Below are 27,946 nucleotides of genomic sequence, written 5' to 3' on the forward strand. Positions count from 1 at the left end.
TCTATAGCGCTTGTTGATTTGATTGCACTTGATGGATGAATGAAATCCATTTACATAAATACAAAAGCTATTCGTAGTCGACATTACCAGTGCGGAAGTGTAGAGTGAGCGCCAATCAACTGGTGTTTAATCAGAAAGAAGGGTAAAATATTCTTTGTTGAACCACTGATCGATTTAGCAAATTTGAGAAAAGATTTTTCCAACTTCTCAATGAATAATTGAAAATATCTTCTTATACTTATTTTGTGAGTATGCTCTCATACTATAGGAAATTTTGAAATAAATTAAAAAAAGGAACCCTAAAAACTGGATGAAATTCCAATGTATTGATAATATTTCTCCGAAAATAGTTCGCAGGAATGAAAAGTGAAACTATCGCCAACACCGAGTGGCTAAAATTCGTATTGTATCCGACACGGCTACGAATCCGAGATTAATTTCCGCCATTCTTCATTTCACCAGCCATCGACATGTGTACCCATTATACGGGGATAATTCCCAAATGATATACGGCAAAGTGGATTTCGGAGAGGACATATTATGCGGGTTCGGCGATTGCGAATTACTCGCGGTCCAGGGATTTTACTTGGGCCTCGAAATTGTGCCCGTCTAAGTTAAAACACTATCTGTAATCTACATGCGGTGGTCCTCTGGGAAATCTTTAACCCCGGATTGGTTTCGGAATTACTCCGCTATCGCCAGCTACGAAATCCGTGTCAATAATTTTTGCTATTTATGTTGGGCCGATCGCGGTCGCTCGAATGGAATAGGGCTTATTTTCTAGCACAATCGATGATCTGTGCTTTTACGAAATTAAATTTGGGTGTGGCTTCTTAACCTTCCTCCTTTTTCTATGAAAATCAGAAGATGTTTCCGTTCGTATCACAGTTAATTGAATAGATAATCAGCTGTTTTTAATGAATGAGCAGAAATTCTTCAACATGATTTACAACAAAGAAATTTAAACTATGATTTCTGAGTATCAATTGATCAACATAAATATTGGCTAGTTTTTTTTTACAGATTTTGACAACACATATTACATTATCTTCTAGTGAACTAGAAAAATTCCAGTTGATATCGAGGAAAGGTTTATGGCAATCCGTCAAAGATAAATATTTCGAGACTCTTTTAGAAAGGTGAATTCGTCATCGCTCAAACCAACAACGCCCCTCAAATCTCAGAGTGTCAACCCCCATTTCGCTGATTTTGGTGATTTTCCCGAGTGCACGTGTCCGTCCCACAATAGTGCCTCGTTTCGTCCATCGAAACCCGTCCAGCCACCATGAAATGATTCACGGACGACAGAGCAGTCAGCTCTCATTGAGATATTGTATCTCAGGACCGGCGGCCATGTTTAATTAGATTAGTTTGGAAGTTGTTTGCTTTTTAGGGAAATTTATCGGTGCGTCGGCAACCCCGAAATCCCGCTTTCGTTCACCCCTTTGTCGTCTTATCCGAAACAAGGGAAGCAACCGGAAATGTAGGATTGGTTATTCCGGTGTTTTATACATGCTCCTAAAATCCGTGGCAGAAGGTCGAGTATTCGTACAATTCGTCTCTATTCGATAGAAAAAAAAAAAACTATCTGAAACTAAGAAGCATAACACAATGACATATTCACTAGATTCTAGAAGTCATAAACAATTTCCCGCTCAGCAAGCCTCAATCTTATTTTACGGAGTGGTTCCAATTTTCTAAAAGGAACAATATGAGGTACCGAAATTGTTCATCGAGTTAAAATAACGCTTGAGTTTATGCTAGTTCACTTCTCCCGAAATTCACAAAGTACCTATCCTATATAGTATGTTCTTGAAAGAAACGATTTCAGTCTAACCTTGAATGTTGCCAAACTTCCTCTCACGCTACTAGGAATAACTAACACAAAAGGTCAATTGACAAGCTCCTCGTCCCCATCGAATAAACGCAGAACTATATCTCAAATCAATTACCCATTGAGGAACTACCTCTTCATGGTGTGCACCACAGGGTATCACGGTTTGTGTCTATTGAGGGTGTGGTATTGTGACAAGACCAGGACACCACACCGCTAAGTGGAACGCTTATCGAACCACTCCTTCAGAACGCTCCACTGGTTTACTTCATCCTTCCCACGGAAGAACAATAACTTACACTCAACAGAAAGAAAAATGTTGAGTCATTTAAATGTAAATGTAAAATATTTCAATCCGAATGAAGACTTATTGTTGTTAGATGTGTTGAGTGTGTGCTTCGACTACCATTTAGAAGAAATGACAAGCCACAAATTATTTGCCGAATATGACAATGTCTTTCTCACCGTGAAGTGTCATTCGTTATAGGACGATCGTAGTTTTGGAGACACTCTGATATAATATACGTTCGTGCATTTCAATAATACATTTATTAGGCACATTCCTATTATTTAGCCATATTCAACCGTGTTTGATTAGATTGAATATTTTTGAGTTCTAGTTTTTGAGTATCCTCGTCAGTTTTTCGTACAATGAATACTTAAAGTATTCATATTAGCCGTATATGTTCGATCTAAAATTCTGATTAATAGGAAGTAGTAAAAAATGCGTAATGTCATGCCGCTTATAGAAATTGCTAAAAGTCCATTAAACATGTCCGCTGGGCCGAAGACAAAAGATCTAGAGCAAAAGAATGCCTGGAAAATATTTCACGCAAGCTGCTTCCAATGCATCCAATTTTCGTAATCCCCGCCAAGGCCGGAGAGCGGTCGTGGAGAATCAATTACCCATTAAAAATTTGGCGGACATGTCGTTAGGCTCGGACGCCCTTGCCAGATGAATGGGGGTTGGTAAATAAGTGTTGGGGTTTCTGGGGGGAGAGTATTCGTGATGCTTGCGAAATACGTCATCAAGGAACTAATCTCATGGAAAAACTCTCCTTTTTACGACTTGGTTGTGGTCTTTTATTCGTATGGGGTGTTTGATGGCCTGTATGATTAACAGAGTAAACGAATTTGTTTACTTAGTTGGTTTATCTTCTACAATTTTCCAGTGTATACTATATATTGATCATATTATGTTGAGAAACTGTTTAGAACGATCTTTCAATTACGAAAGTTTGAAAGCGTATACCTATCAGAGTTCATCATCGACTGATTATTAAAACATTGCTCATCCAATAAACTATAAATGCTTCAATGCAAGAATTTTCTTCTTATACTTAGGTCAACTTCATGAATCGATATGAAAATTGTAAAAATGCCAAAACTACTCGATGAAGAACTGAACTGAAGATAATTCCAAAGGATATATTAATGGATAATAAAAAAAATAGGTAGCTGCACTAAAATAGCCCATTTTGCGGATAATTGGGCTATAGATTATTCCAATCAAGTACGAGATTCTGAAAGCCGTTATGAAACAGAAGACTGAAGTCGTGTAGGACGAAAATCCAAACTTTTGTCGTATTACTCCAGAAAATTATTATTCACAAGGAGGACAATGCAAATTATTATTCCATCTAGAGTATTACCGTCAGTCGGCCATTAATTCTTGCTTTTTATTACGGAACGCAGCAGACTCTCGGCGTTTCCACCTCGTCGGGTTCAAAAACTCGAAATCCACTCTGTATCTTCTGGAATATTAATGACACTGTTGATTGGTTTCAACCTTTTTTTGTCTTGTGCTTTCGTTGTCGGATGTACGCTGTCGGGAGGGTGAACGAATCATTTTTAGGGGTCTGAAAGAGTCCAATCGACTTTCGCGAAATGTAAAAATAATGTAAATGTAATGCCAAACTTTTTTCAGCGGTATTTTTTTTCAATGGAAACGATACTTGGTCTGAGAAGAATTTTCAAATAGAAATAGTAAAAATCAAAGTAGAAATATTGAAAGACAAGAACACTTTCTGAAATTTCCATTTTCCTTATTTGTTAGAATTCCCTCTTTGGACCTACAATTCATTCTCCTATCGCTGCAGTCCATACCTAAGCCCCTCCTAACTCTGGAGAACTACAGAAATTCTCCAATCTCCCCCATACCGTATCCCGAATCAACTATATGCAAAACGTATAACTCGAATACGAGAAAAATGTCGCAGCAGCAGCAGCAGCGACTGCGGAATTCATATCAAATTCCAATTTTTTCGGGCGATATATATCGACAGGCGCATTGTTCCCGAACTTCACGAATAAATATACATCCGCTCGAACAGAAATCACAGCACAGACTTCGAGCCCGACGTAATTTGCTTATTCGGAATACAGAATGTATTGGACCTGAAGTTTGCGTAGTCCCCGGTAACTTGTTTTAACAGTTGTTGATTCACATTTACAATACCGACGGGAATTTTCATTTCTGAATAAATTACCTTAAATACGGTCTCGCGGAATTCATTTCGCAGGGAATAAATCCAATCCGGAACGTAATCGTTCCAGTATTTCATCCGGGCGGAACGCACGCCCGCCTACGAGAAACGGGCGCTGCTGTTTCAATTATGACAAGTCTGCAGGCTGAAGGACCGGTTGTTTTTGTTTCCTAGACTAATGCTCGCTGTTGCTTCCATCTCTTGAACTCTGCATTTCACAGTCAGTGAAGATGATGATCTCACTGGAGTAATCAATTAAAAATACAACCCTCTAAAGGTTTGAAGAATTAAACTTTTATAGATTGAGCAAGTTTTTTGGAAAGCAGGAAGCTTGAAGGCTGAAGTTCAAAAAAATTTCACTTCTACATATCTGTTAATGTGAGTAGATATACCAGATACCTAGTTCATTTTCAATCAAGATGTGTTCGTTAGCATTTAAAGCTGAAAGAGTGTCGATGAAACCTCATTACTAAGTTTCTTGCTCCATCGGCTATCACTCATTTTGTTGTGATTAACCAAAATGATTGGACTGCACTTATCTACCTGAAAATATCTTTCATTCCATGTTCGACGACAAAATTCCCCTGTATTTTGTGAGAAACTATAATATAATTAAACAGGAAGTGCCAGTCATTTACTTCTGTAAACAACAGCCTTTCTCAATTGAAAACAATATAATTCCATCAATTCATAATGGCATCCAACATGCCGCCAATTAATTTTTAATACCATCACATATGGGGATCCAATTTGAACGTCGAACCCCTGGTTGGTCATTCCCCAAGGAATTCTAAAGGCCAAATTAAATTGGGTATCCATTCTGATTTGGAAATGTGCTGAATTGGTTGTTTACGTGAAAAAAATGTTAGTTGTGTCTCAATTAAATTATATTCTTCAGTGAATATTTTCAATTATTTGCTATTTTTGATTGATATCAATCGTTAAATCGATAAATATTTTTCAATTTGTTTCCCAATCGAATAGTTCAGGTTATGTTTGAGGTAAAATTAACTTCGATGACTTTTGACGCTCCTCTTTTCACGAATGAGATCACTAATTATCTCAGATTTTCACGTGTAGTGCACTTATAGAAGAAATTATTGATTAAGTGGAAAAAAAATCAAAACTTCAAAACAGAAACTGCACTTTTTCTGGTTTTTCCAGAACGTGTTGCATTCGAGACAACTCTTATATTTCAAGTATTCTAAGAATATACCTAACTGGGATTCGTTTGCATTCGATTCTGAGATATATTGAAGGAAATATACCTTTGTGAGAATTATCGACAAATGGCACACAATATAGACTATTCTCTTCCTTTTCAGACTTGGCACCGCCGGCATTCAACAGACTCAGCTGTCGCAGCAAATTGGTACCGGGACGAGTTCCGTAAGTGGTACCGGGACTCTACAGAGTTCTCATCAGCAGGCTCCTCTGGTTATGCCAGTCTTTCCTCTGAGGCCCGCTCCAACTTCAGCATCGACTCATTATTCACCATATTCCCCGTCCAGATTCAATATCGACAAACGTTGTCAACACAGATGCACCTGGAAATGCCTCAGTATCGGCCTTATATTATTGGCAGTAGTTTTAACTGCAATGCTAGCTTATTTTGCAGGTAGGTACCTTGTCTTGTATGTATATGTATGTACATGTTGGAACGAATTCGTTCCAGTAGATATCATTTATGTGTTCTATCAATCTTAATGTGAACTATTCGATTATTTATCATGTAGGCAGACAAATCGGGGTGAACTTCATGATAATATCTGGTACACCACTCTCAAAATACTTTTAAGTGAATTAAGCCATAAAATGGACCAAACGAATCAAATCCCACATTTTTCGGGAAAGAATTCGATACAGTGCAAGATCAATTCGGTTGTTAAGCAAACTTCTCGATTTAGTTATAAATTATCCTGTTTATGAGGAGAAAATTCTAGGGAAACGTCGAAGGAGCTACTGGGAAATCTCTGACATTCTCGGTCTGTACGGAAACGTAGCAAATGCTAAACAAGTTCACTAAATAAGTTTTAATCGAGTTCTGCGAGTTCGACAGGCTGAACGGCTCATCTGAATCGGAAGTTTTCCGTTTAAGCCAGGTTCCGACATATAAATTTTTTGCTAAAGCACTCGAACCCCAACCTGAATATTTTATCGTGTCCGAGGAAAGGCAGAAATCCTCCGAATTAGTGCAATTTTCCAGGAGAAACTTCGCGATTTGCTGAATACTTAATACGTAATTTTCGATTTCGGCCAAAAATAGAAATAAACAGCGGCGTGTTTCCGCATCGGGCTAAACTCGATCAGACTAGGATGTGAATTCTTGATGAATGAAACGAGCCACTCAGCTGTACCGCTGCTTCCTTTCCTCTTTTTTCTCTAGTCGACGTAAATAAACCCGAACAGATGGCGAACTGTGTGGAATTGAGAAAACTCTAAATTTACCGTGTTTGCGGCTACGCCTCAGAACTGATGATCGCCTATTTTCATTACTATTTTCAACCGAGAAGTTGGCAAATTGAACACAAACTTCTATTCAAATTCACTGTGAGGTTTTACTCGAAATAACTCCGATTTATACAAATTCTTTAGCTATCTCAACACTTTGTATCTGATTCTAGGCTAATTGTCAAAGAAACCTTTTTCTCCGAGTGGGAAAAATTCAACATCATATTATTGATGAAAGCTCTGACGGTCGGTTGAAATTTGAATGTTGAAAATTTTCAAACTTTGTAGCTATCTCATCTGACGTTACGCTAACAAGTTTATTATTATTGAGGTGAACTCTATGAAAAGAGAGGTGATGATAATTTGCCCGCATGTTTATATGTAGGCGAATTTTCCGGCGTATCATAGTATAACGTATATTCTTGCTATCATCAATCACCCTTTACAGAAATTGGATAATAGCCGTATCGTTCTGCGACCCAAAAAGAGTCTCAGTAATGGCGCACGATATTTTTCGCCGTCCGCCGTCTTTCGTCTGCATTTCAAAAACGTGAGGCCATACATAAAGTCCGGAACCCTGTGACATAGCACGCCATACTAATAAGGAAACATCCCGTCGTTTAGGGCGACCCGTTGCGAAAACGGGAAACACGTCATGTAAAATGTATTTTCCCGTACATTACAATATATATCTGGATTCATTATACATGCGCTCGTCGGCATATATTTATTATAAAAGTCCAAATGTTCCACTTTCGCATTTAAATGAAAACCGTTTGCACTGTTTTAGTATTCATCTGGCGATATTTTCTGCAGCCGATGTCCCTTTCTTTCGGGAATGATGATATCACGCACTCAAGCCTGAATTTTGAATTCTCAACATGCGAAATGCTCTTCGCCTGTATACAACACAACCTCCAATATATGTCTTGTGGATTTTCGGATGTGGGAGATGTTTACTTATCTTTTGATCATAAGGGCTTATAGCTTAAGTCGTAGTTTTTTATTTTTCTTCAATATGAGAAACTCGCTTCTAATCCCTCAAAATTGAAATTTTCTTTTTGTTTCAGCCGTAAATTCGATGAAGCCAAACATGGATTCGTCGAATTGCATTCTAGTCCAAGATGTCAAGGACGTAACGCACGATCACATGACCCAAGGATCGGTTTCCACTCAGATGCCAACAGAGGGTAAGTTGATACATAATATACTAATATGTACCTATTATTTCGAGAAGAAATTTCAAATTTTGCTTGGTTTTCTCAAAATGAAAAATCACCATAAATTTCCAAAGCGATGGACACGCCGAACGATAAAACGTGTTCCTATTCCAAACATTTTCAACACCTAAGAAATATTTCAGTGCTAAGAATTAGTTCCCCACATAAAAATAACGATTACCGAGTAAATATTTCAATCAATTCAGTGATGTACCTATTTGTGTTTCCGTGAAATAACTCAGAATATAACGTTCAACTAAAAATAAATATCCCGCCCATTTAAAAAAGACGAACGATAAATTACAGCTGCTAACATGGAAGATTTTAATAGCGGAAACATTTATGAAGCATTTTACCTGTACGGCGAATTTTAAAGCCATGGTGGCAATAAAATTAGTCAGTCAATACTATTTCACGTCTTTGAACATCTTAACCGAAGAAAGTTCGGAAGATATGAGTATATTAAATAATCGGTTTTTGTTTCAATATAGGTAATGTGAGAAAATGATATGAAAGCGATGTAGCAATATTGAATTGAAATGCATAATTTTACTAAAAATATTCTTCGGTTATTATATTGAAAATCGTGTATCTACATATTATTATTCTCTTTAAATTTCATAATGATAACCATTTTTGTAATTGGCCTTTCATATAGTAGAACCCTCTTTCCTCGCCCTCATTGTTTTCCCAGAGATCTTCCAGACAGGATTCAATTTAGAAATGGATCAAATAAAGACTAAGGATAATCTCCTGACTGAAGAGTGTATATTTGCTTGCATTCAATTCTTCCGGACCAGCTCTCACACAAAAAATAATTACATTAACTTTTTCAATTCCGACCCCAATGAATCGAGATTGATTTTTCTGTCGACGAAAATTAATCCTATTTCATTCGCATAATCTTGGCATTTGAAGGACACCGCAAATAACGTTGATGGTTAATGTAAATGAGACGTATAGGACAGGATCTGCAAAAATTTGAAGAGTTTTAATTACCCATAAAACATGTGAATTTCATCGGTAATGGTTCTTTCTCAGTTTTAACACTACAGTATTGTAGGCGCACAAAAAAAAACTTAGAGTTCTTAGAGAAATCTAAAACTGCTTTTTCAATTGCTATTCTCATCATAATGATTTATTATCAATTTTTTTTCGTAAAATATGTATAGACGCCAATGAATTCTTCTGAGCTATTGTCTATGAACAAATGAAAGAAGAAAGACAATCATCTTTGAAAATGGTGAGATTGAAAGAACGATAATAAAAAATGAACTATCACTTTGGAAAGCTATTCCTATAGAATAATTCCTATTTAGAATTCTGTCACCACATTCTTCCGAATAAGTATTCCTCGGGAACAAGATCATATATCGCATCCTTCTCTAATCCACTCTATGTTAATACGACCACATTACTGACAAATCAAGCTTACATCTACTGCCAAATCTCATCCTGTCATTATCACAGCATCATATATTCACTCCCAAGATAAACTCACGCTGATTCCTTTTCGCGCCGACTCTGGTCCGCTGAAACAGCAGCCGAGAAGTTGAAAATACTCCTTATCGCCCCCAGATAGAGGGTCTGTGTGGATTGTCCCGTTTAATTAAAAGTTAAATGAATTTAGTGATGTGCAATTAAAATATTTGACGCTGATAATTCATTGGGTAGACTGGTTCTCCAACCAAACAATGGTTTTATTAGTCTTTTCGATATACTTCGTGTGATTAGTTTCACATAAATATTTCTGGAGAATAGCTAAGAAATCTAAGATGTTGAGAATCACAATCGTTTTTTCGAAGCAACAAATTCAATCAAGCAGAGAAGAATTTTTTTCTCACATGAATATGTTCCTGCCACAAGCTCAAACTCGGCGTGGAAGCATTGATCAAGATTTTCGCCAGATACCTAATTATTTTCAGTCATGATTGATCTGATTTGAATGATAACTATGAATTTGCGAAAGTAAAGTGCAGTGACAAATGAAGCGGAATTAAAATATTCGGATACGTGACTGATCTTATACAGAGTTCAATCGGATGGACAGAAACATGTGAAATAGGCACCCAAAAAAAGGTATCAATTCGAAAAGCAACCATAAATCTGTACCTAATTTTGATTTGGATCGCATAATAAAAATTTATAACCTTATAATTTTCCCTCTACCAAAAAAAAAAAAAAATAACGCAATCTCTTTTTTCCAGAATCACTACCAACGAGCACAGCAGAACATTTCAGTGCCTCCACGCAATATAATTCGCTGCAACCACCTCAACAGCGCAACAGTCAGCCACAGACTCAATGGCCGCCGCTTCCAATTCTAGAGGAAAGAGAGCTGGACACCCTCCACATGGCCACGATACCGCCCTACCAATTCTGGAACTCAGAATTCCGAAATAAACAACCAGCTTTCATCAGGTTCAACTTTACACTGCCCTGGGGTGCCAATTTCGCTGTTTACGGGAGGAGAAATGTAGCCCCGAGCGTGACGCAATACGATTTCGTTAAATTTATCAAGGGCGGAAGAATCGATCATCGTTTACGTAAAAGAGACGCGACTACGGACGATACAACAAGTTTCAAAGCGCCCTACGAGAGTCGGAAAAGTCGAAAAACTGATGTTTTGGATAGCATTTCTAGTTCGTACGAAGGGACTAGAAAGATATTGGCCGACTCGGAACCCCCAAAGGGTCCTTTCTACGTTCCTCATAGTATCAAGTGGAGCTTCGACGACAATGGATCGACTGATCTTCCCCATCCCACAATCGATTTAGGTGTAGACATCGATGAGCATGTGATATCTAAACGGGAAACTGAACATTCGGACACTAATATGGTCAACATTAGTTTATTACAATACTTAGATACTGGACGGTGGTTTTTATCGGTTTATAACGATGAATTACAAGCGCACACAGTGTCGATGGTCATTTCGGAGGCCGAAGGTGTTAGTACTACTTGCCCTAACGATTGCTCTGGTCGAGGATCATGCTACCTTGGAAAATGTGACTGCATCGATGGTTTCCAAGGCATTGACTGTTCCAAGAGTAAGTAGACAGATGAATCCTCTAAAGCATAAATCTCACTTTTTATGAAGAACCATTATTGAAATTATTGAGAAAAGTATGTAAAGAAATAAACTTTGCGCTTCTTTGAAATTAGGTAAACTTTTCCAATTCGGAATATTGATCTGTTCGTAATTTCAAAAGAATGAGGGCAGACTTCTAATTTGACCGATATTCACGTACTTTCATTTTCTATCGAAATGAACGAATGAACAAAACTCAGAAAGGTACCTTCGAACTTGTAATACTTATAATAGGTATTTAAACATTGAATTGATACCTTGTCGCATTAAAATAAAAAGTACGCAATGTATAATAAGATTTCTACTTGCTTTATTTTCTCTGATAACTGCACAAATGCCAATAACGAAATAATTCCATGAACGCAGAAACATTGTGTAAAAATTCGCCTTGAGCTTGTTATTTTCATGGGTAGGTAAATAAAATATGTTCTCCAAGTCTTTCAAGAATTCCTTTAGGAAGAGACTGCGAGAAAGCAGCGCTATATCTAGCTTACATAAAACACGTATTCGGACTTATTCAGACGTCCCAGGAGAAATTTGGCAAAGGTACCCCATCATATTAAATTTGATCTTGTTGGCGATCTTCTCACTATTTCCATTCCATATCTGGCTCAGGAGAGATATACAAACAAACAGAAAGCAAGACGGTCCCCTTTATATCAACCTGCCGCAGCTATCCTTAGATACGGGCCAGTGCACCTTGCGGAGGATAATACACTTTCATATTATATTATTCGACCGGGTTGAATAGGAGATCTTCTGTACTGTAGTGCTATTACAATGGTTTCTAATTAATCCAACATGAACGAAACATAATTCAAATCTAATTGTTAATCATGTTACATAAATTGTGTTTTCCATTCTTTCACCCGATCAATGAATATTCAAGGTCCTTATTCAAATGGGTACCCCGAAAGTAGGTATGTGGTCTTCGCAATAAGAGTTTGAATACCAAAAAAAAAAAAAACTGATAATAATGATAAAATTGATGGATAGTTTAAACTTGTTTCCTTCGAATACAAACCATTAGCAGAATACGGTCTTCAAAAGATATTATATTCCTGATGTCGGGAGCAATTACACCCCCAGAGTGCGTTCGATAGCTGGAAAGCGGCAAGTTATTAATGGGGAAGTCTGTTTGTAGTCCGTAGGCTGGAGCAAGACTTTCTTAATGGAATTGGGAACAGAACGACGCGGGTCGGAAAGCGGAACAGGGAGAGATAAGGTAAATATCCGGGCCCTTCTCTGGGACACTCTACCGGAGTAATCGCATACCACCAGGTGAGACGGACCACAAAGCGAGCCACGACGCCTTGAACCTGAGGCAGTTTATCTAGTCCAGGGGGTCACAATAGTATATTCGCTGATTAGAAGAGATTGAAAGCCGCGAGAAGATGGGTTGCTACTCTTATTCTTCACTTTGATAAATTTCATGCCGAAAAATTACTAAAACGATAATCACTAAAATTATATAATATTATGCACATATGTAGGGCATACATAACCATTATGTGTTAATGGATAGAATGGGTGAAATCCAATCATAATTAGTAGACAATGCAGTGGAATTTTATTGTGGTTGTTTACAGATATCATAATATAACGAATTCAACATTTCAATTTCGAATTATTCGATTATTAAATATCGCATAAAATGTAGAACTGCACTAGAGAACTGTGCTAGAGGAGTCACAAAGAAATTGGTAGCTGATTATTTAGAGATATATTATCTTCATTATTTTTTTCCTTCCCCAATTCCAGGTATATGTCCAGTTTTGTGTTCTGGCCACGGTCAATACGGTGGAGGTCTCTGTCACTGTGAACAAGGCTGGAAAGGACCAGAATGCGACATTCCAGAGACAGACTGCAGGATTGCCGATTGTACGGGACACGGTCAATGCGTAAAAGGATCTTGTCATTGCAGACCTGGATGGAAAGGAGAAGCTTGCGATGAACCAGACTGCGAAGATCCCACATGCTCAGAACATGGCGCTTGTGTTCATGGACAGTGCTATTGCAAAGCTGGCTGGAAAGGCCCTCGGTGTGACGTCATAGATGAACAAGTGCACAAATGTTTGCCTACTTGCTCAGAACATGGCGTGTACGACTTGGAGAGTGCCAAATGTATATGCAACCGCCATTGGACAGGACCAGATTGTTCTCAAGGTGAGTGATCAAATGGATGTCCAGAAATTGGAGTTAAAATATGTATTTTCATGATATAGCACTTTGCAATCTGGATTGCGGGCCTCACGGCAGGTGCGATTCAGGAAAGTGTCGATGTGAGGCTGGTTGGACAGGAACAAGATGCGATCAGTTGCCATGCGATCCGAGATGTCAAGAACATGGTGGATGCAGGAATGGTACTTGCGTTTGCTCCCAAGGATGGAATGGACGACACTGCACACTTCGTGAGTTTATTCGATTTTTTGCAACTTCGTAGTTGCTGCATTATTCTTTTTTATTTCTATTATTGTTCAGTAATTCCAATCTATTCGGTGTTCCAAAATATAGGTACCTACTATATTTTCATCTCTTTAAACAAATTTTCTGTCGAAAAACCTTTATACCTCGATTATGTAGAGGAAAAGCCTTAAGCTGATCTGTCTTTGGTGTCATCAAGCAAATGGAGTCGTGATGAAATTACTCAATTATCCGACATTGCCACTCCAGCCCCTGTACCAACTAATACAAAAATGTTGCAGCGGGTTGTGAAAACGGATGTTCCGGCCACGGTCAGTGCACTCTGGAGGACGGAATGTACAAATGCGTCTGCATACAGGGTTGGGCCGGCTCAGATTGCAGCATCGCCTTGGAGATGAGCTGCAATGATGATATTGACAATGATCATGGTAAGTTTCAGGAACCAATTAGAAAATTCATACTCGAGTGATCTTCATGCAAGGACATAAGTCAAATACAATAGACGATTGTATGCGGATAGATCATTCCAAAATTATAATATTTTCAAAAAATATGAAATATTGGATATTTTTGCTCCAGATGGCATGACGGACTGTTCGGATAGCGAGTGTTGCTCACACGAAAGCTGTGCTGACCACATCATGTGTCTATCCAACAACGATCCAGTGGAAGTTCTACTCAGGAAACAACCACCCTCAGTCACAGCTTCTTTTTACCAAAGAGTAAAATTCCTCATTGAAGAAAATTCTGTTCAGTCGTACGCTCACATGGACGAGTACACAGAAAGGTATGTGGACTTTACCGTTTGCTTCATTTTATCGATAGTGGTTGGATTACGATGATGTACAATCGAAATGTGTAATTCTTCAATTAAGAATTGTCCATCGATATATATTTTTGCCCCCAAGGGATCGCTCCACTTCGGTTTTTGCGGATGGTATCAAGTATCCACAGCTTACCTGGCTTAATCAACTAAAAGCAAACATCCAATATTTGATTTTCGCTCGGAGCCAACCGAAATAAATTGCTTCGGAAAAAATCCTATTTCTCTGTTTATGTTTAAGTAATACTATTTCAGAAAGAAAGCTCATGTATCTGATATTTTCTTCATTAAATCCTAATCTCTCCATTTTACCATAATATTTTCCAATTCAATAGTTTCTTTGCCTTTCGAGTAAACGTTAGAAATGAAAATTATTGAATTAAAGTGTGATATGTATTATACCGAACGTGATTTTTTGTCTATTTTTTCTTCTCTCATACCAGGCACGAATTTTTCAAGGAGATCTTTTTCAAAAACCAAAAAGTGATAATTTTGAATAAAATATTAGCTCCGTACTGAAGTTATAATTCAATATTTGGAAAAATGTCGCATTCCCGATTGTACAACGTCTGAATTATTATTAGTGCTTCTTCGAGTAGACGAAAGTCTCGATATCACGCAGAAAAAAGCGACCACACAGGATCAGCGTCTGCACGTGATCAAGGATGGCCCCGATCGCTGGTTGCTTTGCTCGGGCACCGCACATCCCCCATATGGGGGCCCCTTACAACCCCATAAATTACCCCACAACCCTATCCCCCGGGTAGACTTGGTGACCTCCAGGTTCAGTACCCGGATTGTGTCTTGTCTTGTATCTGAACCCAAAGATCCCCTCTGTGTGCGTCAACCCGCCTCCAAGCCTGAGTCTGTCGATCTTAAAATGGATCCATCTAAACTGAGAGATCTATCTATCGACGAGAAAAACCAATTATGTTTTTGGATTTATTATTAAAATGATTCACCATTAACGAATGATATTGTTTTGAACGAGCTCCTATAATCTACCTTTAGCTCATTAGGTATGTATTTTCAAGATGGTGGTGGACACAAGTTGAGCAACAATGTTGTTTCCTTATAAAAGATGCTATCCACTAAACCAATCAATGAATAATCTTTCGAATTTCTGGATAGGATCTTCCTTCATGGTATTTTTCAGATTTTACCCGATTCGACTTAGTAATAAGCTATAGCATTTTGTATTGTTTCATACGTTTTTTTTTTTTTATTTTGCTAGTAGATACCGCTAACTTGTGTCTGTCATTGTCTGTAGCTAAAATCTGTTTTTGATTGTGTGTATTCTGTTAAACTGTGCCGTCGAACCAAGTGTGTAAGTGATAGAGTGGATGAGAACCGGATGAATGACATAAAGATCGCTGAATTCATAGAATGTGAAAATTCTATGAGTCTGCGAATTGACATGCGCGCGGATCAGTCTCTTATGACAGATGGGTGACGCGCGCATGCTCAGTATTGAGTGATTAGTAATTGTCCTGTCTTCTGTGTCCCCTATGTCGCTGCTGCTGCAACCAAACACTTGTAGCGAGTTCTGGAATTCCTTTACACCGCGGTAAGTGGCAGCATCCTCCCTTCTTGTTCTTGTCTAACTGTACGTCTATCCGTGTGCTGCCTGTAAAGCCTGTTCCTATTTGAATGTTCCCGTCCTTTACATGTTTATCAGAAATGCTGTATATACTTTCTCGTTCATTAATTATTATTAATGTTCTCTGTTCATCTAGTCCTGCTTTGTTTCTCATTTACTTATCACGTGAGCTCTTCCATCAAAAACATAAGAATTACCTTCTATTCATCGCCTCATCCAAAGAAGATAACTAGTCTTTCAATAAAATGGGATATAATCATCTGAAATTAGACCGCTTTGATTGTTTTTCATGGAATGAGCACATGCGCGACCAAATTTTATTAATTGGTTGCATTAAGATGCTCGAAATTATTTTGTTTCGCTATACATTCAAAACTCTTTTGTATTGGCTACCTGTCCTTGTTTTCATTCATCCACTCATCATTACTTTGGTCTAAACAAGTGGATACTGTATCGCCTGATACTAATACTGGTTGGTCGATCACAACTCCCAAATGTGTTTTCTCTATAGATTTCTTAACGTCTGATATTGAATAGCTAACAAAATTCAATGATAATCAGAATATTGTTTCTCAATCACAAATTGTGAATTTCATTGAATTATTCGAAGCGAAAGATATTTGATATAACTACCATTTCAACTGGTAAGGTCTATTGACCAAAAACAAGCTTTGTGAGCTTAATTTCATCCTCCAGTCACGAACTTTTGATGAAAGGAACTACGAAGGAGAACGAATACTTCATGAGGTTGTCTATTTTAGAGTCATGCAGGTTGAGCCACACACACACACACTACCACAGGGCAGTCGCAGAAAATATGCTGAGTAATCACTTGACCTCCTATGAAATATCTCGAGTGAATTTCAGAAAATTCAAATACCGTATTTAAGTACATTTATTCACGGTCCGGGAATAGTCCTGAAAGATACAAGTTCTGTCCATCGGTTACGTCGCCAGGAATTCGGCAACTTTTCAATGCTTGATGTTTATCTAACGATAAATATCGTTACATAAGAGTTTTTATTGAAAAAAAACAGTTCGTTCCTTTGCTTTCTTTCTTTTTAGCTACACGGAGTTTCTGGAACTAACAAAACTAATGTAAACTCGCCCTGTAGTAAGAGGTTGTGGGTAACGAATGATAAATGCACAGGTAATTGTGTTATATTTAGGAAAGAAAAAGGAGATCTCACATTTGAGAATTGTTGACATCACATTGCATTCGACTAGTCCCAGGACATTACGTATCAATTTTTTGTACTAATATCTTTTCGTGACATTAATGATAAATAACACTGAAATTTAGTTCTCCTTAGAATTCTAGAATATTGATGGCTAAAAAATTATAGTATCTAATCTACATAGAAATTATTTGTCAAGAAGATATGACTTGATTCTTCTCATAACGTAGATTTCTATTTTTCATTTTATCAAACTGTGCTTTCCGAATTAGAAAGAAACCGTCTAGATTTATAGATGAATGTTTTTAAGGGATTCATTATTTTGAATTAATATGAATTGAAAGAGATTTATAGATATGAAGCGAATTTTTTGATCATGACTTTCCAGGACTAACCTAATGCAATGTTACCGACCACTGGATCGCTAAATACAAAGAAACAACATTGCACCCGTCTCCGCTCTCACAACTATGTTATGGCAGTTTTAAGACAACAAAACAACTTTACAACGTGCGTGAACAAATGACGGCTCGGCCGAACTTCCTTCCCTTGTCTACGTGTCATTGTCAGCCACCCCCAAATACCTTTGTTTACCAGTTTCCTCTACATCTCCTCTACGACCCACTCTCGAAATTTTCTACTTTTAAACATAAGAACAAGTGCCCTTTTTTTCTGCATTGTTGCATTTTGAACAGCTACTTTTTATTTTTATTCTTGGCACATCAGCAGAAAATCATGGTGCTGAAGTTCAGGGCGCTGAGTCGTTTAAATAGCTCAGTTGAATCTTCATCATTGTTGACGATAAACTAAATTTTTGCTTAAGTATTTTCCTTATCGATAAATTATTTTTCTCTTTCAGATTTATACTATGTGAATATTATGTGTCTTAGATTTATTGACTGTCTTAGAACCTTCCAACATTCATTTTCAGTTTTTTGTAATTTGTGATCATCGCAATAAATTATGCGGTAAGTACAGTAGTGAATATATATTCTGGGAGAAATGTACAGTGTGTCGAAAATACATTAGAATGCTCTAGATGTAGAGAAATTTCCGAAAAAATATAATATTCATCAACTGTCACAATTTCTTTGCATTTTTTTTTGTCAACAGCTACCTATCTTTTTTTTTATTCGAATGATCCAAAATGTTAGCATAATTATTGGTAAACTATAATACTATCTCGAAGAGCCCCTAGGACGCAACTCGAAATATATTCACATTTTTCCGAACCGAAGAATACCTATATACTGACTGTAACATTTGATTTCCGGAAAAAAAAATAGCTTTGAAGTAGTTTAGGTACTATCCATGGTAAAGGCTTCAATTGCCTTACAAAGAGATGAGTAGAAAATATTCATAAAAATTCGAAAAAAATTTCCACCTTGTTTTCCAAAGTACATATCTAGAAGATAAACTTTGATTACACATAATGATCCATTATTCACAATAATTGATCCCAAATATTTCAATGTTATATTTTTGTAAATCTTTAATGTTCATTTGCCAATTTCGACGAGCTATTTCAACCACTGGCGCCCATTAACTTCGGTCAGTCCAGCAATATTTTCACAAATTGTGAACCGAATTATTTTACTTGTGGTCATAAAGTAGATAATGGGACTGCCTGCACTACATAATGGACATCTAAGCTGCAATAATGAAACTTAATTGAATTCAGAAAGTCCTGATGGCACTCGGAAGTTTATGTTTCATATAAATAGGACAAACTAAAGTTATAATCGTATTCCAGAGTTCAGGGAAATATGTCGACAAAAAATTTGCTAACAAAGGATTTGTAAAATTGAAAATTCAGGATGAATTGAAATTTTATGCATTCGTTGTTTATACATTGAAATTGTAGACTATTTCGACAAATATTTATCCATAACCTTAATTTAACCTCGTGGCATATACTTCTGTATATGTATGTATTTGGTTTTGAATCATATTATTAGCTTAATTTCCACAATATAATTCTCAAACAAAATTTTAATATCTACAATTATTATTCACACAAATTCTATTGATTTTCAATAGAGATTTTACAGTTTCATTATTGCAATCCCAGACTCAGCTTTATATACAGCTTATTGATCAATCCGTCCGAAGGTGCATGTTCGTTAAACTATCGAATTGTGCATTGAAAGCAAATCGATAGGATGACGATTATTTTGTCCTTATATTTTTAATTTCAAGATGCTTTTTGAGGTGATTACCTTCATTTTATTCATCAAGCTACAAAGATGTTGCCTATGATTTGATGTTTTGATCTTATGGATTTCAACGATCCTTCAAAGTTTCGAACTTAAGGCAGCAGTTGTTTTTTGGGATGAGATTTCTTGTGGCCACAATTACTTTCTCGTTTGTGATATATAAAAATTAACTACTCATGAGGTAATGAGGATAATATAATCGATAAGGTAAATACAAAAATTCAAAAACGTTTTTAAAATCTCCTAATGACGGGAACGTATGGAACACTTTTCCTGCTTTCAACTCATATTAGAATGGTCGATTCAATTAATGAGTTCAAGTTGAAAGCAATTCGTTCAATTCTTCGTTCGTAAGAAAACTCATCCCTAAATCAACATCTTCCTTTTCCATCTAGTAGCGAAACAGCATTTAGAGCCCTCACTAATTGAAGTTTATCGACAGCCGTGTAGCAGTAATGAGAGGTCAAGTGGTCACACCTCAAGGACTTGGAATAGTCGGTATTAGGGTCTCTGTCGACAGGGAATCCAGATTGGGATTCACGCTTACACGTCAAGGTGGATGGTAAGTGATCAATTTTTATTATTGGGTTATTTTCCCAAATAAACGCCTAGATCCCGATGGTTTATTCGAACGGAGCTAACTTTGCAACCTTCGATTTTTCATCGTGAGATACTCATAGGATACACTAGGATTAACCGCATTTCAATTAAATTATCTGCAGTAGATCAAGCGGTGAATTTCATAGGTATAAGAAGATCTGTTTTATATTCTTCCAAATCCTCCCATCTTCATTTCAAATAAATAGATTACCAATAAAAGCAAAACTTTGAGAAAAAAGCTCTCCGATGCCACCACCATTTACATTCAGATATCCCAAGCGAAAACAAGAAATGCATGTACGTCTTTCGCCGAAAAAGTACCAGAACCGTCTTTTCTCTCCGCCTGTACAGCTCGGCAAGTAAGAACTAATTAGCAATTAGGCCCGCGGAACGCTCGCTCCATATTCCTGGAATTTCAGCAGATTAAAGCTCCTGCTCTCCTAGGGCCTGGTATTCTTGAAGTTAAAAACACAAATAGAAACCAGGCGCTTGTTTAGAAAGGAACGAACGCCTGCGGGGGTCGGTATAACTTGCGATAGTTATATATTCTCTGAAATTCATCCTCAGACGGAGATGGTCTAGGATTTCCCGCTCAATTACACATTGTTTCTGTTCTGAACTCTGAACCGGATAGACTTTCGCAAAAATAAGCATTCGCAGACTTCCAGGTTCATGATAAATTATGCGATTACGTTGGGAATAGTTGCCTCTACAGGCGCACCGAAGTTTATTCGATATCCAACTGAAAGACTTGATATACAACAGGATATTCTTCAACTTGGAGCGTACTTGATTCGATATTCATCGTTCAAGTTCTATATAACTTCAGTAATTTGCTCAAAAAAAAAATGATGCAAAGTATGAAAATGTGTAAAAAAGTTCAAACATTTATAGCGCAGATTACAAAAATCATTTGATTAATTATTATGATACTTTGATACTTCATAGAAGATTTTCGTATGTTTAATACTTATGTTCGGAAGCGTAAGACAATAGTCAACTGAGTTCTGCGATAATACAAAATTACATGAAGTTTACTATTTAATTCTGGTTGAACGTTATGTATTAACATCGCTTGATAATAAATGAAAATTTAATTTATATACCCTGAATATTTGCCTGCATTTTTTGATGTTATATTGATCAACACTCATATTGTAATATGATTTTGAGAGATTTCAACTATTCAGATTCCATTCAGGTACTTACTACAAACCCTCCCTAATATGAAATATTATTCACCGGTTGGAAATTTTATGTAGATTTATTTTCATGTGATCTGTTATTTTAATCGATAATTCCTGTGAATAAGGGCCAATACAGTCCTGTTGAAGTCTGTTGATTAGAATTGAAATGGAAGAATACAATAAGAGTTTTAGCCGAAACTCATCTCTACGAGAGCTCTTGATCTAATTAAGAGAGGGGATTATTTAATTGGTTGAGCCATATCTCACCCCCATTGCGTTTTAAACGACGTCGTTAGCTTCGCGATGACAATTCCGAACATCGGGACCTGAATGAATTTGTAGATTCATTACAAAAATCGAATGTTTCGCAATATTATTGATTCAAGATCAGAATGGATTTCAAATTTTTCCTTCATTTATATTCAATGATAATTTAAGTGAAAACTTCATTATTATTCCATGTGGATGATACATATCAGCAATTATTTACAAAACTTACAACATCCTCGTGAAATGCGATACATATAAATTTATTTATAATTATATTTATAATTTGCATTTTCCTTCGAAGATTTCATGCTGCATTATCATTTACAGATGAGTAGAAGGCTCGCTTGAAAAGACAAATACATAATCCATTTTTACAAGACTATACTATCTATTTGTATGTATCTATCAATAACTGTTCTTGATGAATGTGAGCAAATATCAATGAGTTTAAAAAAGATAAACAAAAACCCAGTAAATAAATAAAATTCGACTACTTTCTATCTAGGTTCGACGTATTGGTAAATGGAGGAGGTGCAGTAACTCTACAATTCCAAAGATCTCCTTTCAAACCCCTCACTAGGACAGTATTCGTGCCATGGAATCAGATAGTAATCCTTGCCCCAGTGCATATGCAGCTCAACGACGATTCAGACATATCTAATTTACATACAAGGTGAGAAACTCGATCAAATGTTCTTCAACCGCAATGCTTTGTATTATTACTTCGTAATATGTACGTCATGTCCCATATTGTTCCAGAAGCTTGAATCGGAAAAAATCCTGTTTCATTGTCATTTATTCTGCTAGCTAAAAATTCAACTATATATTTAAAGGATAAGAAATTGTGGAACACATAACAAAATAGTTGAATCTCAGTTGAAATTGACATAAGTAAAGAGTAACTTCACAAACCAAATTGAAAGGTTTTCAAAATATGAAATATTATATTTTATTTAGTCAAGAATCACGAATTGAAGAAATAATCTTCAATATAATTTAACTCATCAACTGGGTATTATTCCAGTTTCTTGGCAAGAAATCCAGCCATCAATTTCCCTGGTGTATCCCGCTCACTATTCGGACCAAACGGAGAAGTTATCGAAACATGCCAAGACCACGATCCTTTCGTTCTTTCTCCCATAATAACGAGCACTTGGATGCCAGAAGTTGTGGGCGGCGTACCAGGACGTTCTGTAATCTTCGCTGAAACTCAAATCGTACAAGAATCTATCCCTATTCCAGGATCGGATTTGCACCTGATGTACCAATCTTCACAGGCTAGTGGTTATTTGAGCTCGATATATATGAAGTTGACTGGGTCTTCCATACCAGAAACTTTAACTCACGTTCATGTCAGAGTAGAGGTAAGACAATATTGATTATCGTCTCATATGTGTAATTTATAGTTACCTATGTTGGTTTGAGGAGAAATATTTCAACCAATAATAATAATAATTCATCTTTGGTACGTATACTTATAGATCATGTATAATAAAGAAGGATTCTATTTGCAGGTGGAAGGTTCCCTCCACGTTAAAACATACGAAGCTGATCCAAATCTTATCCATACCTTCGCCTGGAACAAAAGGAATGTGTATAAACAAAAAGTATACGGAATAGTCTTAGCGAAGGTATCGGTGGGTTACGAACACTCAACTTGTCCAGATTTGGTGTGGGAGACACAGACGGCATCTCTAAAAGGATTCGATGTGGACATTTCTGACATAGGTGGATGGAGCTTGGACATTCATCATCACTATAACTTCCACGAAGGAATCCTCCAGAAGGGCGACGGTACAACCTTGCACTTTAAACAATATCCAAGAACGGTTCAAGTTGTCATGGGCACTGGTCTTCAGAGACCACTAGATTGTCCTGGTCGTTGCGATGGACCCGCCAAAGATAGCAAACTGTTGACTCCTGGTTCTCTGACCAGCGGTCATGATGGCAGTATTTACGTTGGTGACTTCAACTATGTCAGGAGAATAACACCTGAAGGAAACGTTTATACCGTGCTTCAGTTGAGGTGAGTCAGTATAATGAATTAACGCACTAATCCGAGTCATTCGGTACCCCGCATTGAAATCAAGACAGACATCAATAATTTTTTCATACCGGAGCTTTTACGACAAGATGAGAATTCATAACAAACTCAGCTCAAGAGAGTTAGAAAGCTCTCTTGGTCAGAAGACCAAGAACATGTTTAGTTTTCATGGGCCTTTGGCTACCATGGAAGAGTCATAGTTGCAAAATGTAACTATCAACTGACTATATTGAAGTGAGAGAGAGTAAAGAATAAGAAACAGAGTTTAGACTACTATTTAATCCGACAGGAAGGTTTCAAATGTCTGATTTCAATTGCAGGCGGAATACAGCACCCATGGGGAATGTTCGTTCAGTTCTTCAATTAAGGGGAACATTTAAATTTATTATGTGTGTCGTTCGTGCAGGCAATTAACAGAATTATTTTATAGATCGTTTTTACAGCACACGCGGCAATAAACATATTTCACAATGTCTGTTCCGACTACTAGATTGCCTCGAAGGTTATGATGATTATGTGCCACATTTTCCTTCTACCTAACGGGCGAACATCCTCAGCAGTTGTCCTATGCATGAATGATTAACAGAAATAATTATCACTTCCTGAATATTCGAATTTAATATTGAAGTATAATAACTACTCATACAGTAAATTCGATTCAAATCTATGAGTCTCGAGTTGTGCACTGACAAAAACCGTCTGCCCCATAAGTGAAAATTTCGATTTTTAAACTTTTTTTTCTTCTAGTGCCACACAAGTTGCATATCAATATTTCCTCACAATATCTCCAGCTGATGGACATCTCTACGTGTCAGATCCAGAAAAACATCAGATTTTAAGAGTGCTCTCCTTAGAACAAGTACAAGATCCAAGCATAAATAGCGAACCGGTAAAATCAATAAAAATTTAAAAAAAATCATTTTTGAGTAATGGCAATTTTCAGGTCGTAGGAAATGGAGAACGTTGTATACCTGGGGATGATTCTCAGTGTGGAGATAGAGGATTAGCCAAAAATGCAAGGTTAGCCCATCCGAAAGGGATAGCTATAGCGGCTGATAAAACTATGTACATTGCCGATGGAACGAACATCCGAGCTGTCGATCCGAATGGTATAATTCACACCCTGATAGGAAATCATGATCATCACAATCACTGGAGTCCTATTCCTTGTAGAGGAGCCATACCAGCTAGCCAGGTAAAAACACGTTCGTAATTATAATAAGATACCATAGATCCCGCAGTAGCACAGATGAGGCAGGATAATCAACAAATTACCGATAAAAATTTCTGATTAATTTAATTCCATCAAGAAATTCAGTAAATTGTCCTGATTTTCGATTTTTCCTTACAGACACAGCTGCAATGGCCAACTGGGCTGGCACTCAGTCCTTTGGACGGATCGTTGCACTTTTTCGACGATCGTCTGGTATTAAAATTAACTGCCGACATGAAAGTGAAGGTTGTAGCTGGAACGCCACTACACTGCCACAAAGAAGACAACCTAACCCGCGTAAATAACGAAAACATTTTAGGAACAGTGTTAGCGTTGGCGTTTTCTCCTCTTGGTGAATTGTATATTGCTGAAGCAGATACTCACAAAGTAAACTATATCAGGGTCATTGATTCTGCAGGTAAATTGACGCATTTTGCCGGCAAGGTTCAAGACAAAGAAAGAAATAACTGCGAATGTGCTTCCAACTTAACAACGGTGAGTCCTAGCAGATCAACGCATGATCCTGTTCTTCCTTGTCTATGTTCATCGGTCGACGAGTTGACCAGTAATGCAGAAACTCTCTTGTCCTCTAATGCGAAATTCCAAGCCATCTCGGCCTTAACTGTTTCCCCAGATGGTGTCTTGAACGTTGCCGATCAAGGTTCTCTTCATATTCTTGCTCTTCAACATTATTTACCCCAACACGATGAAAATGGGGAATTCAGGATACCCTTTCCGCCTTCTGGCGAAATTTATGTTTTCAATCGGTACGGACAGCATGTTGCCACCAAAGATCTGGCTTCTGATAAAACTAGGTATTCATTTTTGTATTCAAAAAATACCAGTTTTGGAAAGTTATCGACAGTGACGGACAGTTCAGGAAACAAAATACAATTCCTAAGGGATTACAGCAATATGGTTTCATCAATTGAAAACACTCAAGATCACAAATCTGAATTGAAGATCTCTGGAGTGGGGTATCTTGTTAAACTGTCTGAAAGGGGACGCTCTGAAATAGAATTAGACTACGACATGAATTCTGGACTACTGACCAGTAGATCTGGGGTGAGTTAACTAGAAATTTGTTCAATGAACAGTACCAAGAATACTTTCATTCAATTTTAAGGGCGGTGAAACTTTCATCTATCATTATGACTGGATGGGTAGAGTTACGAATGTTATCTTGCCATCTGGTGAAACTTTAGAATTATCATCCGAAATATCAGACAATAAAGAAGGATTCGAAGTAAGAATAAGCAAACCTCATTCCAAATTAACTATAATTGATGAAGCCAACAAGGGTGTTATTCTACAAAATGGTAAAAATTTAATTATATATGCCATCATTGAAACCTCATTTGAAATTTCTACGTTTTTTTTTTTGTAGGAGAGTCGATTATAACTGCACAGAAATTCATAAATTCAAGTCTGTATGCGATGTCTTCTTGGGGAAGTCAAGTGCAAGTATCTGCCTTGGCAAAACATCCTTTACTTGAAGCTTCTTTACCGGTAGAAGCGGAAATGCTACCGGTTTGGTCTCAACAGAGTGTTTCATCGGGGGAAGACATAACTAATAATATGTTGTTGAAATTCAGCCTTGTAGGAGACGTAAGGAATCCACAACAGACTCTTTGCAAAGAGATATTTGTTAATAACTCGAAAGTATTAGGAATCGAATTCGATCAATTTACAAGCAAGGAAACGTTTTATGATCATGATAAAATGCCCATTTTGACAATAAGTTACGATCCATCAGGTCTTCCTTTATCGTATAGACCTCACAATGGTGCAGACAGTGTGAATATTTCTTACGATCATTTCAATAGGTAAGTACCAATAAAATTACCTATACATATAGGTAAAGTTATTACGTTAATTTTGACTATTTCAGAATTGATTCATGGAAATGGGGCATATCGGAACTAAAATACAGCTATGACCGTCATGGTCTTCTCTCAGAAATCACAAGCTCTTTAGATGGTACCCAAACCTTCACCTATAACAGTTGGAACCTTCTATCCAAAATAACCTTAGCAAGCCAAAGGAGCTTCTCCCTATCCTATGACGAAGATGGTCGTTTGAGACACGTGGTCCTGCCCAGTGGTACTAGACATTCCTTCAGTCTTCAACCCTCCATAGGGTTCCTCAGGGCGACCTATACTCCTCCAGACAGCAGTCGATTTTACCTTCAGCACTTTACCCATTCGGGTCAAATCCTTCAAACAGTCTTCCCAGGTGATGGTGCGCGAGTTGTCTACAGATATCACAATGACGGAAAACTGAAGGAGGTTATCTATGGTGATGGCAAAGTTGTTTATCACTATTCCGAGATCACTGGATTACCGAGCCAAGTGTCGCATATTGAAAACGACCTGGAATACCGCTGGGACTTCCAATATGTCAGAGGATTGTTGATGGAAGAGAGAATCGACTTTAGTGCCAAAACGGCTCTGAGCAACGCCAAGTTCACATACGACTACGACAATAATTTCAGACTTGTATCTGTTCAAGGAAGAATTGGTGGACAGAATCTTCCTCCCCACATTTTGGCCTATAACTCAAAAACTGGGGGTTTACAGAATGTAGGACCATTCACAGTTAATAAATCGAAACCTAACGAAACATTAGTGTTTGACAAAAAGGCTACATTCTCTCGACATATCAATTCAAGATTTTTGGAGACGCAAGTTTCTTTGACATTCCATGGTATGGAAGTTTTCAGAATGGAATTCAGTCATGACATGCATGGGTAAGAAAATTTACAGAATTAACAGACAATATACGTGTATATCTAGGTATATAACATGTTGACGATGTTGACGCTTATCGACAACATCAGCTGCTTTGATAAAATATAATAATTTATACGCAATACTGTCTTTATGAAAATACGTATGATTGCAACGTTTCTATCTACACTTTTTGCAGTAGGCAAGGCTCTACAAACTAGAACTTTATTCTCTTTGAACCATTATTCGTTTTACCAAAATAAGGCTTTCTTTTCCTTTATACTTGATTAAATAATACTCATAATACTCCATAAAATGATTTGTCTAGATCTTAAGAAAGATCTTGAAATGAAATATTACTTTTTTCAGCCGAATTTCTCAGACAAGAACATACACAAGAAATGTAGGAGTTAATTCCTATACAAATGTCAAAAACTATACGTGGGACTGTGATGGTCAACTTCTTGGCGTGGAAGCCCAAGAACCTTGGGGCTTCAGATATGATGACAATGGGAATATGCTATCTCTTACTTACAGGTAAAATCATGACACATCCATAACCCAAAAAAACAAACTTTCA

General features: G+C 37.2%; 1 protein-coding gene across 6 annotated transcripts in view; it reads left to right on the forward strand.

Moving 5' to 3' along the window:
• Positions 1–27,946, forward strand: part of LOC123309379 (teneurin-a) — a 126,152-nt gene that overhangs the window by 94,177 nt on the left and 4,029 nt on the right. For 4 of the 6 annotated variants that reach the window (XM_044892468.1, XM_044892470.1, XM_044892472.1 and 1 more), the window contains 19 exons: positions 5,646–5,938; positions 7,842–7,961; positions 10,199–11,041; positions 12,844–13,248; positions 13,308–13,493; positions 13,788–13,934; positions 14,086–14,293; positions 15,870–15,896; positions 19,766–19,885; positions 21,886–22,053; positions 22,405–22,744; positions 22,895–23,406; positions 24,172–24,313; positions 24,368–24,619; positions 24,776–25,702; positions 25,764–25,956; positions 26,025–26,463; positions 26,529–27,386; positions 27,736–27,903. In XM_044892468.1, coding sequence (XP_044748403.1) covers positions 5,646–5,938; positions 7,842–7,961; positions 10,199–11,041; positions 12,844–13,248; positions 13,308–13,493; positions 13,788–13,934; positions 14,086–14,293; positions 15,870–15,896; positions 19,766–19,885; positions 21,886–22,053; positions 22,405–22,744; positions 22,895–23,406; positions 24,172–24,313; positions 24,368–24,619; positions 24,776–25,702; positions 25,764–25,956; positions 26,025–26,463; positions 26,529–27,386; positions 27,736–27,903 — 6,348 coding nt within the window. The remainder of the gene's footprint in view (positions 1–5,645; positions 5,939–7,841; positions 7,962–10,198; positions 11,042–12,843; positions 13,249–13,307; positions 13,494–13,787; positions 13,935–14,085; positions 14,294–15,869; positions 15,897–19,765; positions 19,886–21,885; positions 22,054–22,404; positions 22,745–22,894; positions 23,407–24,171; positions 24,314–24,367; positions 24,620–24,775; positions 25,703–25,763; positions 25,957–26,024; positions 26,464–26,528; positions 27,387–27,735; positions 27,904–27,946) is intronic. The other 2 variants (XM_044892469.1, XM_044892474.1) reach the window with 1 other exon arrangement.

Source organism: Coccinella septempunctata, chromosome 3 (genome assembly GCF_907165205.1).
Source record: "Coccinella septempunctata chromosome 3, icCocSept1.1, whole genome shotgun sequence".
In the NCBI taxonomy this organism is placed as follows: Eukaryota; Metazoa; Arthropoda; class Insecta; order Coleoptera; family Coccinellidae; genus Coccinella; species Coccinella septempunctata.